The sequence below is a fragment of the Pyrus communis genome, chromosome 4 (assembly GCF_963583255.1).
Source record: "Pyrus communis chromosome 4, drPyrComm1.1, whole genome shotgun sequence".
NCBI lineage: Eukaryota > Viridiplantae > Streptophyta > Magnoliopsida > Rosales > Rosaceae > Pyrus > Pyrus communis.
Window position 1 is genome coordinate 13,543,959 of NC_084806.1, and position 13,163 is coordinate 13,557,121.

Sequence of the window (13,163 nt, forward strand, 5' to 3'; positions counted from 1 at the left end):
TTTCTACCTTAATGCAATTTTTCCCTAATTTTGCGACTTCATATAATTGATGTTCATATTCCATTTACTATATAACAAAGATAATCACAATATTCAGAAATAATTCATGTTTTGCTTCAACTTTAATTTACCTTTATTTTTATATTGTTTATGTTTATTCGCTGGTTGATCTATTGTTTACCTAGAGTTGTTTTTCTTTTTGTTTATTTCATTGTGTCGTGTATGTCCTTACATTTATAGTTTTGTTTGGTTGTTTATCTTTCTATTATCCAGGTTTTTGCAATTAATTCCTCACACTTGCCAGTGATTCCTTTTGCAACTACAAACTGGTTAGCTTTCTCGCTTTTTACATATAAATTGGTTTTCAAATTAAACTTTGATCTTATTCACTTTCTTTGTTTTCGTTTTAGAGAATTAAAAAATTGTTAATTTTGGTAGATGTGGAGAAATGTTTAGGGTCTTAACATAATTTATATGTGGTTTCTTCGATTTTGCTATTTTGTGCCTAAAACCTTTACAATCTTTGACAAGATTACTAAAATTAAGTGCTCTTTATATCTGGTGTTAGTCAAATTTAAGTAGGCTTTTACTTATGCGATTATATTTTGGGTGCATTTGTGTTTTTAATGCACCCTTTTTTACGTGTGGCGATTTAATTAGTGAGTAAGGTGTAGTCATTCGTATGTTTTTTTTTTTTTGTATTTGCGTAGTGTTATGCCTAGGAAACTCAGAATACCTGGGAAGGTTGCTGAAATTCAGCATGCCAATTTGCGCATCTTTAATGGTGATGTTTATCCAGATGATGTGGTTTTGCAAGATGTCCCAACTTCTTACGATCAAGAATATAACAATGTTTCAAACTCTTTACTATCACATGACAATACAACCAATCCTGTTCAACCATATACATCTGTTTTGAAACAAAATGCATCTATTAGCGATGAATTCAACTCATCTTCGTCTGTTGCTAGCACTTCACATGAAATCACCGTCCCTATTTTTCTTGCGAATGATGCCACTTTGCGTGGTATATTGGTCACTGATACTGAAGCTGGTCATTCTGTTAGAAGCTCACATGTGATTGGTCAAGCCGCTTATCAAAAAAAAAGAAAACGTATGTGCTCTTACAATATATTTATCTTTGCATTTTTTTTGGCTTATTTAAAAACTTAACTTTTGCTCGCTGCTTTGGGGATGATTTTGTCGCTCTTTCTTTTCATAGGTGGTGTTCCAGATTATATTGATTTTGGCCCTAGAAATTTTCAATGTCAATATTGTGGCGCTTTATTTTGGTCTACAGAGCGATTAAAAACAAACGCTTCTTCTACTAGAAGGCCACAATTCACTGCATGCTGTATGAGTCAAAAAGTAAAATTCCCACCTGTTAAGCCTGCCCCTGCTTATTTGGACCATCTACTAAATCCAACAAATTCTCAAGAAAATTCACATTTCAAAAAAAATGTTAGATTGTATAATTCAATGATGGCATTCACTTCAATGGGGGCTAAAGTTGATGCATCAATAAACAAGGGTCAAGGTCCTTATGTTTTTAAGATTAATGGTCAGGTGCATCATTTAATGGGTTCTTTGTTGCCTCTTGAAGGCGAGAGCCCTAAATTTGCCCAACTCTACATTTATGACACTCAAAATGAAGTCAACAATCGTATGAGTTGTTTTCCTCATTTTGAAGCATCTTCAAAACTTGACGAACAAATTGTTGGTGGGCTCATTAAAATGTTAGATGAGTGTAATGAGTTGGTTCAATTATTTAGACTTGCAAGGGATAGAATTAATCAACAGTCAGCAAGTTCTTTGCGCTTGCGTTTGTACGGCACAGTGAACAACCATGATGCGCAATATAATCAACCAACATGCGACGGCATAGGAGGGTTAATTGTTGGGGATATCGGTCAATTTCACACCGAAAGAGATATTATTATTGAACACAAGGCCACTGGTTTACAAAGGATAACAAAGTTGCATCCTAAATATATGGCTCTTCAATATCCTATTCTTTTCCCGTATGGTGAAGATGGATACACCAAAGGTCTTCCTTGGAATCCTGCTTTTAAGGGGAAAAAACCCAAGACTGGTGGGGTGTCTATGAGAGCATTTCTAGGTTACCAAATTCAAGATAGACCAGGACAGGATAGCACCCTGTTAAAGGGTGGCAGATTGTTTCAACAATATTTAGTAGATGCATATGCCACACTTGAAGAAGATAGACTTGATTTCATTAGGACAAATCAAAGTTCTTTGAGAACTGAGCGTCTTAAAGGAATTCATGAGGCGTTAAAAAACGGAAATGCAAGTGGTTCAGACATTGGTAAGAGGATTATCTTGCCAACTTCATTTACTGGCAGTGCTAGGTATATGATAAATAATTATCAAGATGCCATGGCTATATGTCGTCACTTAGGAAATCCTGACTTATTCATCACCTTTACATGCAATGCTAAGTGGCCAGAAATTATTGAAGATCTACGTGAAAGACCTGGTTGTAAGGCTGAAGACAGACCAGACATCATATCCAGAATTTTCAAAGCAAAACTTGATCATATGATTAAGTATATAAAATCAGGAAAACCTTTTGGCAAAATTGAATCTGGTTAGTTATTCACTTTTCCCAATTCTCGAGATTATTTGTTTGTTTTCTCTTATGAGCATAAACCTTAGGCGCTTCGTTTTCATGTTTTTGTCTTATTTTTCTCCGAACAGTTATTTACACAGTTGAATTCCAAAAAAGAGGTCTCCCGCATTGTCACATCTTGGTTTGGGTCAATAAAGAGTATAAATGTCATTCTCCTTCTGATGTGGATTCAATCATTTCGGCTGAAATTCCTAGCGAAGTATTTGACAAAGATGGGTATGATGTTGTTGCACAGTATATGATTCATGGTCCATGCGGTCTTGCAAATGAAAAATCTCGTTGCATGAAAGAAAAAAAATGTTTCAAGAAATTCCCAAAACGTTTTGCAAATGAAACTACTTTTGAATCTGATGGTTTTGTCACATACAAACGTAGGGAAATGGAGAATTGTTTTGTTGTTAAAAATGGAGTCAAGCTTAATAATGCATTTGTTGTCCCTTATAATCGTGAATTATTATTAAAGTATCAAGCTCATATAAATATTGAATCGTGTTGCCAATCAATGCTTATTAAATATCTTTTCAAGTATATAACCAAGGGTGTTGATAGAGCTAGAGCTGTTTTTGAAGATCAAGAGTTTAATGAGATTCTAGCTTATCTAAATTGCAGATATTTATGTCCTTATGAAGCAGTTTGGAGATTGTTACAATTTCATATTCATTTTAGAGAACCAGCTGTTCAAAGATTATGTGTGCATCTACCTTCTGACCAAAATGTTGTCTTTAAAGACAATGATAGTTTAAACTATGTTGTTAACCAACCTGATCTTCAAAACACAATGTTAACAAAATGGTTTGAAATGAATACTCAAGATCCTAATGCACGCCAGTTGTCTTATGTTGAATTTCCTTCGAAATATGTTTGGAATAGTGAGAATAAAGAGTGGACTCGAAGGAAAAATGGTAAATCTCTAGGTAGAGTTGCATATGTTCACCCTGTTGCCGGTGAATTATACTATTTGAGATTATTGCTTAATTATCAAAAAAGTGGCTTTTGTTTTGATGATTTAAGAACAATTAGAGGTGTTCTTCAACCCACATTTCAGGCTGCGTGCAACTCGCTTGGCCTATTGGGAGATGACAAGGAGTGGAACAATGCAATGTTAGAAGCGATGGTTACCGCATCATCGCATCAATTGCGACAATTGTTTGTTACATTAGTTTTGTTTTGTGATGTTGCTGATCCAACAACTTTGTTTGAGGCACATTGGAAAATGATGTGTGATGACATCTCGATAAAGATGATTAATGCTTTTGGCTTGCAAGATATGTCTAAGTATGAGGATGAACTTAAAAATTCTCTTTTGTATGAGTTAGAAAAGTTGTTTGTTGCTTCAAATAGTTCTCTATCTAAGCATCATCTCCCAATTCCAAGCAAAGATGTCATAGATAGACTTAAGAATAGAAGTTTAAGAGAGGAGTTAAACTACGACACGGAATCATTGAAAGAGCAACATTCACAGTTGGTTGCACAATTGAATAGAGAACAAAAAATAGTTTATGATAGTGTCATAAAGGTAGTTGATCATAATAAGCCTGGTATGTTTTTTGTTCATGGACATGGTGGGACTGGTAAAACTTTTTTGTGGACTACTATCATAGCTAAGATTAGATCAGAAAACCATATTGTTTTGGCAGTAGCTTCATCTGGAATTGCCTCCCTTTTGCTTCCTGGAGGAAGAACTGCACACTCTCGATTTAAAATCCCTATTAGCATTACAGATTGTTCACTTTGTGATTTTGTGTGTAAATGCATTTTATAGGGTGCAAATGTCATGTTTGTGATTTTGTTCTCAAAATGTCATTTGTATTTGAAAATTTTACATCATACCAGAATACAAGTTTCATGTGTCAAGCAACAATTGTCAATTACGATCTGACAAATGGATGGTGGTACAAGTCGTGCCCGTATTGCCACAAAAGTGTGAGAAATACAAATGGAACCTTTCAATGCTTTGAGCATGGGCTGCTCAAAAAAATGCATACACCATGGTAATTTCCTAATTTCTTCTTTCTACGTTGTTTACATCTCTTTGCAATCAAAATTTTGTTTTTATTGCAAATTTTTTAAACTGCAAAACACATCTCATGACATCTTCATCTCTTATTTAGGTTTAAGATGAATTTTATTGTGGATGATGCCACAAATCAACTCAACTTTTTAGTGATTGGAAGGACTGCTGAAAAACTTTTGGGTATTTCTTGCCACTCTTTGGTCATAGAAGAAGGCTATGATGACTCTTCTGTCTTGCCACCACAGCTCCAAAAATTGGTTCACAGCACAAAAAAATTCCTGCTCCGTTTTGGAAATCAAAACAATGAGTTTGGCAACACCGACTTTGTTGTTCATGGAATAATTGAGGAACAAACATCAGTTGAACCAAAACTTAGTTCAATTGTACCACGTACACCTGCTAAGAACATTGGAAAACAAGTTATTGATGCAACAACCCCTCTCCCTTTTACTACCCTTGAATCCCAGACTCAACAAATCCAATCAGCTGCAACAAACAAGGGTGTAAAAAGAACACTATTTGTTGAAAATGAACCTTCAAAAGCTCACAGGTTAATTTTTCCTTTTCAAGTAATGTTGGTATTTCATTAAACAAAAACATCATGTATGCACTTTATAATGCTCATTTCCATCTTTTTTAAATTTGACATGTATTCACAGCAAACATGATGAGGGGAGCCAACCACTGTCTACTAATTCAACCAGAATCTCAGCAGAATTCTCTAACTTGGTTGTCCCAAAAGTTGAACCTACAGACAAAAGTCCAATCAGTGCTTTAAGAAGTAGATCACAGGCAAAGAAAATCAAAGACAGGTATAATGACATATTGTTTACAATAATCTATGCCAACTTGGACAATTACTTACTTTTTTGTTCTATTTTGCTGCTCAGTATTGGAGATGTTCATTCGCCAAAGAAATGAACTATGGAAGACATCGTGATGGACTACTGCAAGGGATCAAACATATATATTTTTTGGTCATCCCACTAACATGGACATATACTTTTTGCGAATTCGACTACTAAAGTCAACTAATGTACATACCATAAAAACATGTTTATTATGTTTTGCAACTGTTGGAATGATACAAACCCCTGCAGAACATGTATTTTGTCATGTTGTATGAACAAACAAAATATGTGTAAACTGTATGGTACTTCAGTCTCTAATGCAAGGACACTATATTTCATCCTTGCAACTATTGTCAACGTAAACTTTCATTCAAGTAATTTTGATTGCATACTGACTCTCAATATTGACTTAATACATAAGCAATGTAAATGAAATTACTTTTTCTATAGATCAATTCACCCATATCTTGCTTTTTCTTTCATTTGGAGATAATTGTATAAATATGTGGTTTTGTAAACGTTACTCATGTTAAACACACGTTCTCTAACTTGCTACATTTATGAATGCAATTATATTATTAAAGCATTTTCAATCAATTTTCTATGAATATTATTCATCATCTAAAAACCCGCAGCAAAGCGCGGGCATTCATCCTAGTTGTGTCTAAAATAAAGGAGTAGAAAACCCTTTTGTCAAAATGTCAGCAAAGTATTCAATTGAGGAAACAATTTGAACTTGCAACAAATGTTTAGCAACTTTTTCCTCACAAAGTCAACATCAATTTCATTATGTTTGGTTCTCTGATGCATAATTGGATTACAAGTAAGGACTATAGATGAAAGATTGTCATAGAAGAGTGTTGGAGGAACATAGAAAGGAACATAAAGAAATGTAAGCAACTTTTTGATCCAATTAATCTCAACAACAGTGGTGGACAAAGCCATGTACTCTGCTTCATTAGAGGATCTGAAAACAGTTTGTTGTTTCTTTAAAGACCAAGAAATGGGATTGGAACCCAGAAACACAACCATCCAAGTAGTAGACCTTCTGTCATTAGGATCACCCGCCCAATCTGCATCACTGAAAGCTGTCAAGTCTAATATTCTCTAACATAATGTATACCATAGCCCTTTGTTGCTATTAAGTACCTAATAATTCATTTGACTGCTACAAAATGAGAGTCCATGGGACATTGCATAAACTGACATACCCGATGCATTGCAAAAGCAAAGTCAGGTCCTGTAAATGTCATGTACTGAAGGGCTCCTACCAAACTTCTATACAATTTTGGATTGTTGAAAGGTTTACCATCATCCTTCAACAACCTGTTATAAGGTAAATATGGAGTGGCACAAGGCTTGGACAAAAGCATATTAGACTTGGTAAACAAATTAGTGACATAATTGTCCTAAGATGGAATAACGGCATCCTGTTTTTGAGCAATATAAATACCCAAAAAAAAAAATGTAAGGGCAACAAGTCTTTAACATCAAATTCTTTGGTAAAAGCAGTGTTAACATCAACTATAACAGTAGTAGCACTTCCAGTAATGATAATATCATCCACATATAATAACCACAAAATGAGGAATAAGCTTGAGTAGTATGAGAATCCAAAGAAGAAATAAACCTTGTAAATCTTTCTTTCCAAGCTCTTAGAGCTTGTTTCAACCCATATAAAGACGTATGAAGTCTACAAACATGGTCAGAATGATGAGCATCTACAAATCCAGGTGATTAAGCCATATATACCTCTTCTTGTAACACACTATGTAAAAAAAAAAAAAAAAAAAGCATTTTTAACATCTAAATGTCTTAAGGACCAACCATAATGAGGAACTAACCTCACAATTGTAGGGTTAACTACTGGACTAAAGGTTTCACCATAATCAATTCCCTCTTATTGGTTAAACCTTTTAGCAACTAATAACCTAGCCTTATATCTCCCAATTGTACCATCTGCATTCTTTTACATCTTAAAGACCCATTTACAAATAACTAGGTTCCTTCTGAGAGGAAGTGCAACCAAAGACCTTGTTCCTTGAGAATATAATGCTAAGGGTTCCTCTTAGATAGCAGCAACCCATATTGGAGATTTCAAGGCTGATTATAAGTAGCACGTTCAACCTTAGTTAAACACCCCCCATTTTCATGAATTCAAATATCAGTGCAATTTTCTTTGAAATTCCACTTCTGGACCTTGTTTGCATATGATACAAATTGAAAGATGGAATGGATAAGACAACTTGTAAGCTCTTAGGATGGAATTCAAGAACCACGGAGATATGGGAGGAAGATGATTGAGATGCAGATCTTTTGTTGTAGTGTCATGGCTAGATGTAGTAGATGGTATAGGTATAGGAGCCAAACTAGACTCAACAGCTGTATGAGGTACAAACTGAATGGAATCATGAGCAATTTTAGTAAACTTATTTGATTGAGGAACAACCAAAACATTACTATGATTTGAAATTGGTATTAAAGGTTGGATTGGTTGATAAGGAAGATGTGATGCTTTGTGTGAGACTTAGTTCACTAATGTGAGATATGGAAACTCATACTCATCAAATAATACATGTATAGAAATGCACACTCTCTTTTTGGATACCTCATAACAAACATAGCCTTTGAACTTAGAGGAACATCTTAGAAAGACACATTTTGTGGTTTTAGTTTGCAACTTGGTATTATTATATTGTCTTAACAATGGAAAACATGAACAACCAAGCACTTGGAGATGATGAATTTCAGGAACAGACTTTAACAAAACCTCAAATGGAGATTTATGATGTAAAGTAGATGATGGCATTCTGTTGATAAGATAAACAAATGTTTGGCAAGCAAAAGACTAGAAAAAAAGGAGGTACTGAGGCTGTTTGTAAAATTGTAATGGAATTTCAAAGATTTGTCTATGCTTCATTTCAACTTTCCTTTGTATAAGGACAGGACGTATGATGACTAATTCCTTTATCTAACCAAAAGGTTTTGAAAACGTTTCCTATGTATTCACCTCCCCCTACACATTACTATAAACAACCTTAAATGGATATAAATGCTTAGACATGTTAGTATTGAAAGGAAGCTTTGTGAACTTGCCTTCCAGACATCTGTGACACAACATAGGTATAATATCTTAGGCAAGACACACATTTGATTTTCTTAACATTTAAGAGACTGAGATTAAAAGGATGACCTAGCCTGTTATGCCAAATACTGGATGTAACTTGCTGTCAAAGATAAGCAGCACCAAATGAGTTGATGAAGGTATATGGTACAATATATTACTACACAGTTCTTTGAAGAGAATCCTCCTTATGGTTTTCTCTTGCATCTAAAAGAAAAAAGCATAAAAGATTAACTAGTAGTTATATCCAAACATATTCTATGAATTGAGACCAAATTCTTTGGCAATTTAGGCACATATAACGTTGAATTTAATTTCAAAGGCTGCAATGAAAAGTTAAGAAGGGAGGAACCAACATGTGATTTTGATAAACCTTCACCATAAGCTGTTTGGATGATCTCATTGGATAGGTATGGAGTTGGAAGAGACAAGTTATTCAAGTCAATTGTCATATGGTTTGTCATTCCTAAATAGGTGATCAACACATTTTAAGAAGTACTAGATGACATTTGGGGAAGTGCAGAAGGATAATGATTATTGACATGCAATGCACTCCTAGGAGAAATGTTCTTCTGAAAACAAAATATTGCATCATAATTAGGATTTCCACAAATATAACAACCTTGAGAAACTGCATTAATTCTGAATTGACAAGTATTAGCAAAATGGTTGTTTTTCCCACATATTTGACATACTTAAGAAGTAGCAGCATTCTTGAATCTACAAGTATCGGTGACACACCCCGACCGAAATTAGGGCATGCTAGCCGTCACGTGAGGGTGATGTAGCCATGTGCACAGTGCGGAAGCTAAGATAATAATACAAGTATGAATAAATAAAAACCAAACTGCACACAGAATAGTTAACACACAAGTGCAAGTGTAAATGTGAAAAAAAAAAAAAAAACAATATTCAGAGCACAGGAAGCCTAGTGCAGTCCAGAGGAACAACGCTAACTAAACATACCTAAAAGTGGTTCTACATTGGTGATAATCTGTCAGATATGCCGTGGATTCCTCGTAAGCCACCAAAAGAGCAACCCAAACTAGAACCTGAAGGGGCGCAATACAGAAAGTGTGAGTGGGCAAAAACAAAGCTTTTCAAAATCATTTCATTATCAAAAGTTCTAACCCCTCGCTGTAAAACCTGTATAGTTTCCCAGAAATAGAATATACACATATATCTAAAACATGCTCAGAAATATGTCATGTCGAATGCCTCCACATAAAATGTAAGTAACCCAAGTAATATCAATCAATGCAAGTAACATGTCAACCGGAGTCACCTAATGTGACATGTACGGCTGAATCTAGAGCTCAAATCCCCAACTCACTAACTATACCTGTACACGAGTCGGAACCACCTAAAGTGGTTTGTACGATAGAACTGGCTGTAAATGAATACACTCAAGTGCTACGATCACGTGAAGACTGGGCGAATAATCGCGGGTCACTTACGAGTTGGAACCACCTATAGTGGTCTGTACGACAGGACTGTGCACCTAACTTGGATCCAAGATGAGCGTGTGGTGCAGGAGGTGAACATCACGTGAAGGACTGTGCCCTACTCTGGGCGGGAGCATTAACACCGGGGGTGCAGGTTATGAGCTCTCTATGCATCTCACATAACCATTAATTCACAATCATAATCTATAAACTTACCTGTGCGTCCGCAGCACCAAACACACATATATGCAACTACTAATGCATAAATAAATAGGCAAACGCAATGCATGGCTTTTAAAACATATAAACATTCCATTTCATTTTCTGGGAAAAACCACAAGTATATAGGTATATACGGAAAACCAAAAGCCCACTCATTAGTATGTGGAAGGGTCGTAACCCCCTTGCCTTGAGTGACTACACTCGTCCTTGGGATAGGTCGCACCTATATGCGAAACAATTATAAAAACGTCAATTTAAAGCACATAACCAAAACTAGGTAATAACTTCTCATACAATACTCAAATGGGGTGTGTGAATACACCAACGTGATCTACTCAACCTCACGAACATCCCCATATTTTTAAAATAATTTTCTGATTTCACAAGTGCCCTTACGCAGCGGCCAAGGCACGGCCAGACGCGCCGACCACGCGCAGGCACGTGCCTGGCACACGGACGGAATCCTTAACGGCGTTAGGGAATATTCCGTACAAAAGCAAGCATATTCCCTTAAAACTAACCTGACGCCGTTAAGAATATTCTGTTAACTTAACAGAATATTCCCTTGTCTTCTCCGGTGAGTCTCGCCAGCTGCCGCCGTCAAGGTTGTCGGAAACTGGAAATTTTTTCAAAACTTCATATCTTCTTCATTTTTCAACCCAATTCCATGAAATTGGTAGCAAATTGAAGCTTACGACGAGTAGAACAAAACCTTACCACTTTGAAGCCCTAAAACCAACGGAATCTCGCTGGAAAAACCCACGATATTCCGGCCAAACCTGCAACTCATGATCCCGACGTCCAATTCCTTCCAACTTTCTTCTCCGAGCTTCATGAGGACCTCCTAAAGTTCCCAGTGGCCTTAAAAACTCCTAAAAACGTCATGATCACGTGTGCATGAACAATGCATGAAAACTGGGGTTAGGGTTTTTCGAAGGTTTCAAGTCTTACAAATGGTATGGATGAACTCAGGAACTTGCAAGGAGTTTGAATCTTACCTTCTAGACGTCGATCCGTGCGTGGAAGATTGGTTTCTGAAGTTCATCCGTACAATTGCAAAGAAAATAGGATGAAGTCTGAGAGAGAAGAGAGAGAGAGAGAGAGAGAGTCACAGGAGTGTGTGTGTGTGTCCTGTAGAGTCAACCACCAAAACAACAAAACAACACCCCACAACACCAAGGGCATTTTAGTCTTTTCGCACCTACGGTACGGGCTGTCACAATTGGCAAGTTTATTATTTTTGCCATATATTTGACAATTATGCATAGGAGGGACATCATCTGTCTGCTTTGGTGGGCAAGTACCAAGAACACTACTACAAAACCATTTATAGGTGTCGCTATGATAACCGACAAGAAACATATATTACTATAGGATATTAAGCAAAATCTAACAGAAAATGGATGTAGTGCAAGCGACAGAATTGCCAGCGTTAGGAAATGAATTTTCGTACAGAAAATACTCTAAAACCGATAGAAATTGTGTCAGATATAACTGACAGAGAATATATTAATAATGAATAAATAAGAGCATTCTCCGTCGGATAAAACCGACAGAAAATACTCCTAAATCAACAGAACTTATGTCGGAAATGACTGATAGAGAATTTATTAATAATTAATAAATAAGAGCATTTTCTGTCGGATAAAACCGACAGAAAATATATTAATAAAAAGAAAAATATAAACCACTTTCTAAATCATTTCTTTCCCTTTCAAGTTGGCCTCCCCGGCATTCATTGCATTTTCCAACTTTGAGATGTGCAACGTTCCTCTAAGGTACACCATATTATTCAATTCTTCAAGTTTGTTTCCTGTTTCGCAACTAACTTGAATATATATATATATATATATATATAGTTAGACAAAAGTTTGACCCCCAACAATAAGAAAAGGATTGGAAAGACAGATAAATATATTTGAAAAAGAAAAGAAAAGACGAACCGGAAATTTATGCAAGTTGTGCAACCGCCTACACTGCTCCTGGGGATTATAGTTCAAGCGGTGCTCCTGTTCTCCAACACTCTCCTTTCTTCACCACATTTATCATCACATACCTTGTCTTCCTCATCAGCTTATTGTCTTCTCTCATCATGTTTCTCTCAATCTTGACATGTCAGTTTGAGTACAAAAACTTCCATTAATCTCTTCCACTTAGGATGCATTTAGGATTTGCCTTACTTTTCTTCTTGCTAGTGATGACCATGCTCTCGTTCACTATTACAGTTGTGCTCTTGATTCATCTCGATGAGGAATTGACAAGGTCTTTCCTTTATGTTGTTGCCTTTCTTCCTGTGTCTGTATTTGGGCTCATACAGCAACTTCCCTTGTATGCGGGATTTTCTCATCCTTGATATTTATATTTAAGAAATTTAAGAAGTTTATAATTTCTATTTAAAACACAAATTAAACGTAATACAAATAATTTAAAACGTACTGGCTTCGGAATGTTGCTTCTCGAATTGTTCATCCATGGTGATTGAAGTAAGAAGGAGAAGGGGAGAAGAAAATGAGAAGGAAATGAGGAGAGAAGAAAAGGGGGAGGGAAAAGGGGAAGGGAGAAGGCATCTGCGCAAGGATGAGATGAAGGGGTTTTATTTTGAAAATTTTTCATTACTGTCGGTTAAAACCGATACAAACATTTTTCAAATAAATACCGACAGAAAAAAAATGGCAGCAAAAATCCCCCCAAAATTCCCTCCCAAAATTTTAAATTCCCTACCAAAATTTTGTTACGATTTTGAAAAATAAAATAATAATTGTTTGGTTTAATAAATAAATAATATGTATTTAAATAGAATACGTTTTTAAAAATTAAATAAATAATTGTTTCGTTTAATAGATAATAACTCATGTAA

At 35.7% G+C, this 13,163-nt stretch overlaps 1 protein-coding gene across 1 annotated transcript; it reads left to right on the plus strand.

The window, feature by feature from the left end:
- The first annotated feature begins 714 nt into the window (after window positions 1–714).
- Window positions 715–5,585, plus strand: LOC137732721 (uncharacterized). Its single transcript, XM_068472007.1, has 7 exons — window positions 715–1,114; window positions 1,223–2,608; window positions 2,719–2,884; window positions 3,260–4,188; window positions 4,872–5,214; window positions 5,324–5,476; window positions 5,555–5,585. Exons 1-7 carry the CDS (start codon window positions 715–717, stop codon window positions 5,583–5,585), a joined length of 3,408 nt encoding a protein of 1,135 aa, XP_068328108.1.
- Window positions 5,586–13,163: the final 7,578 nt, after the last annotated feature.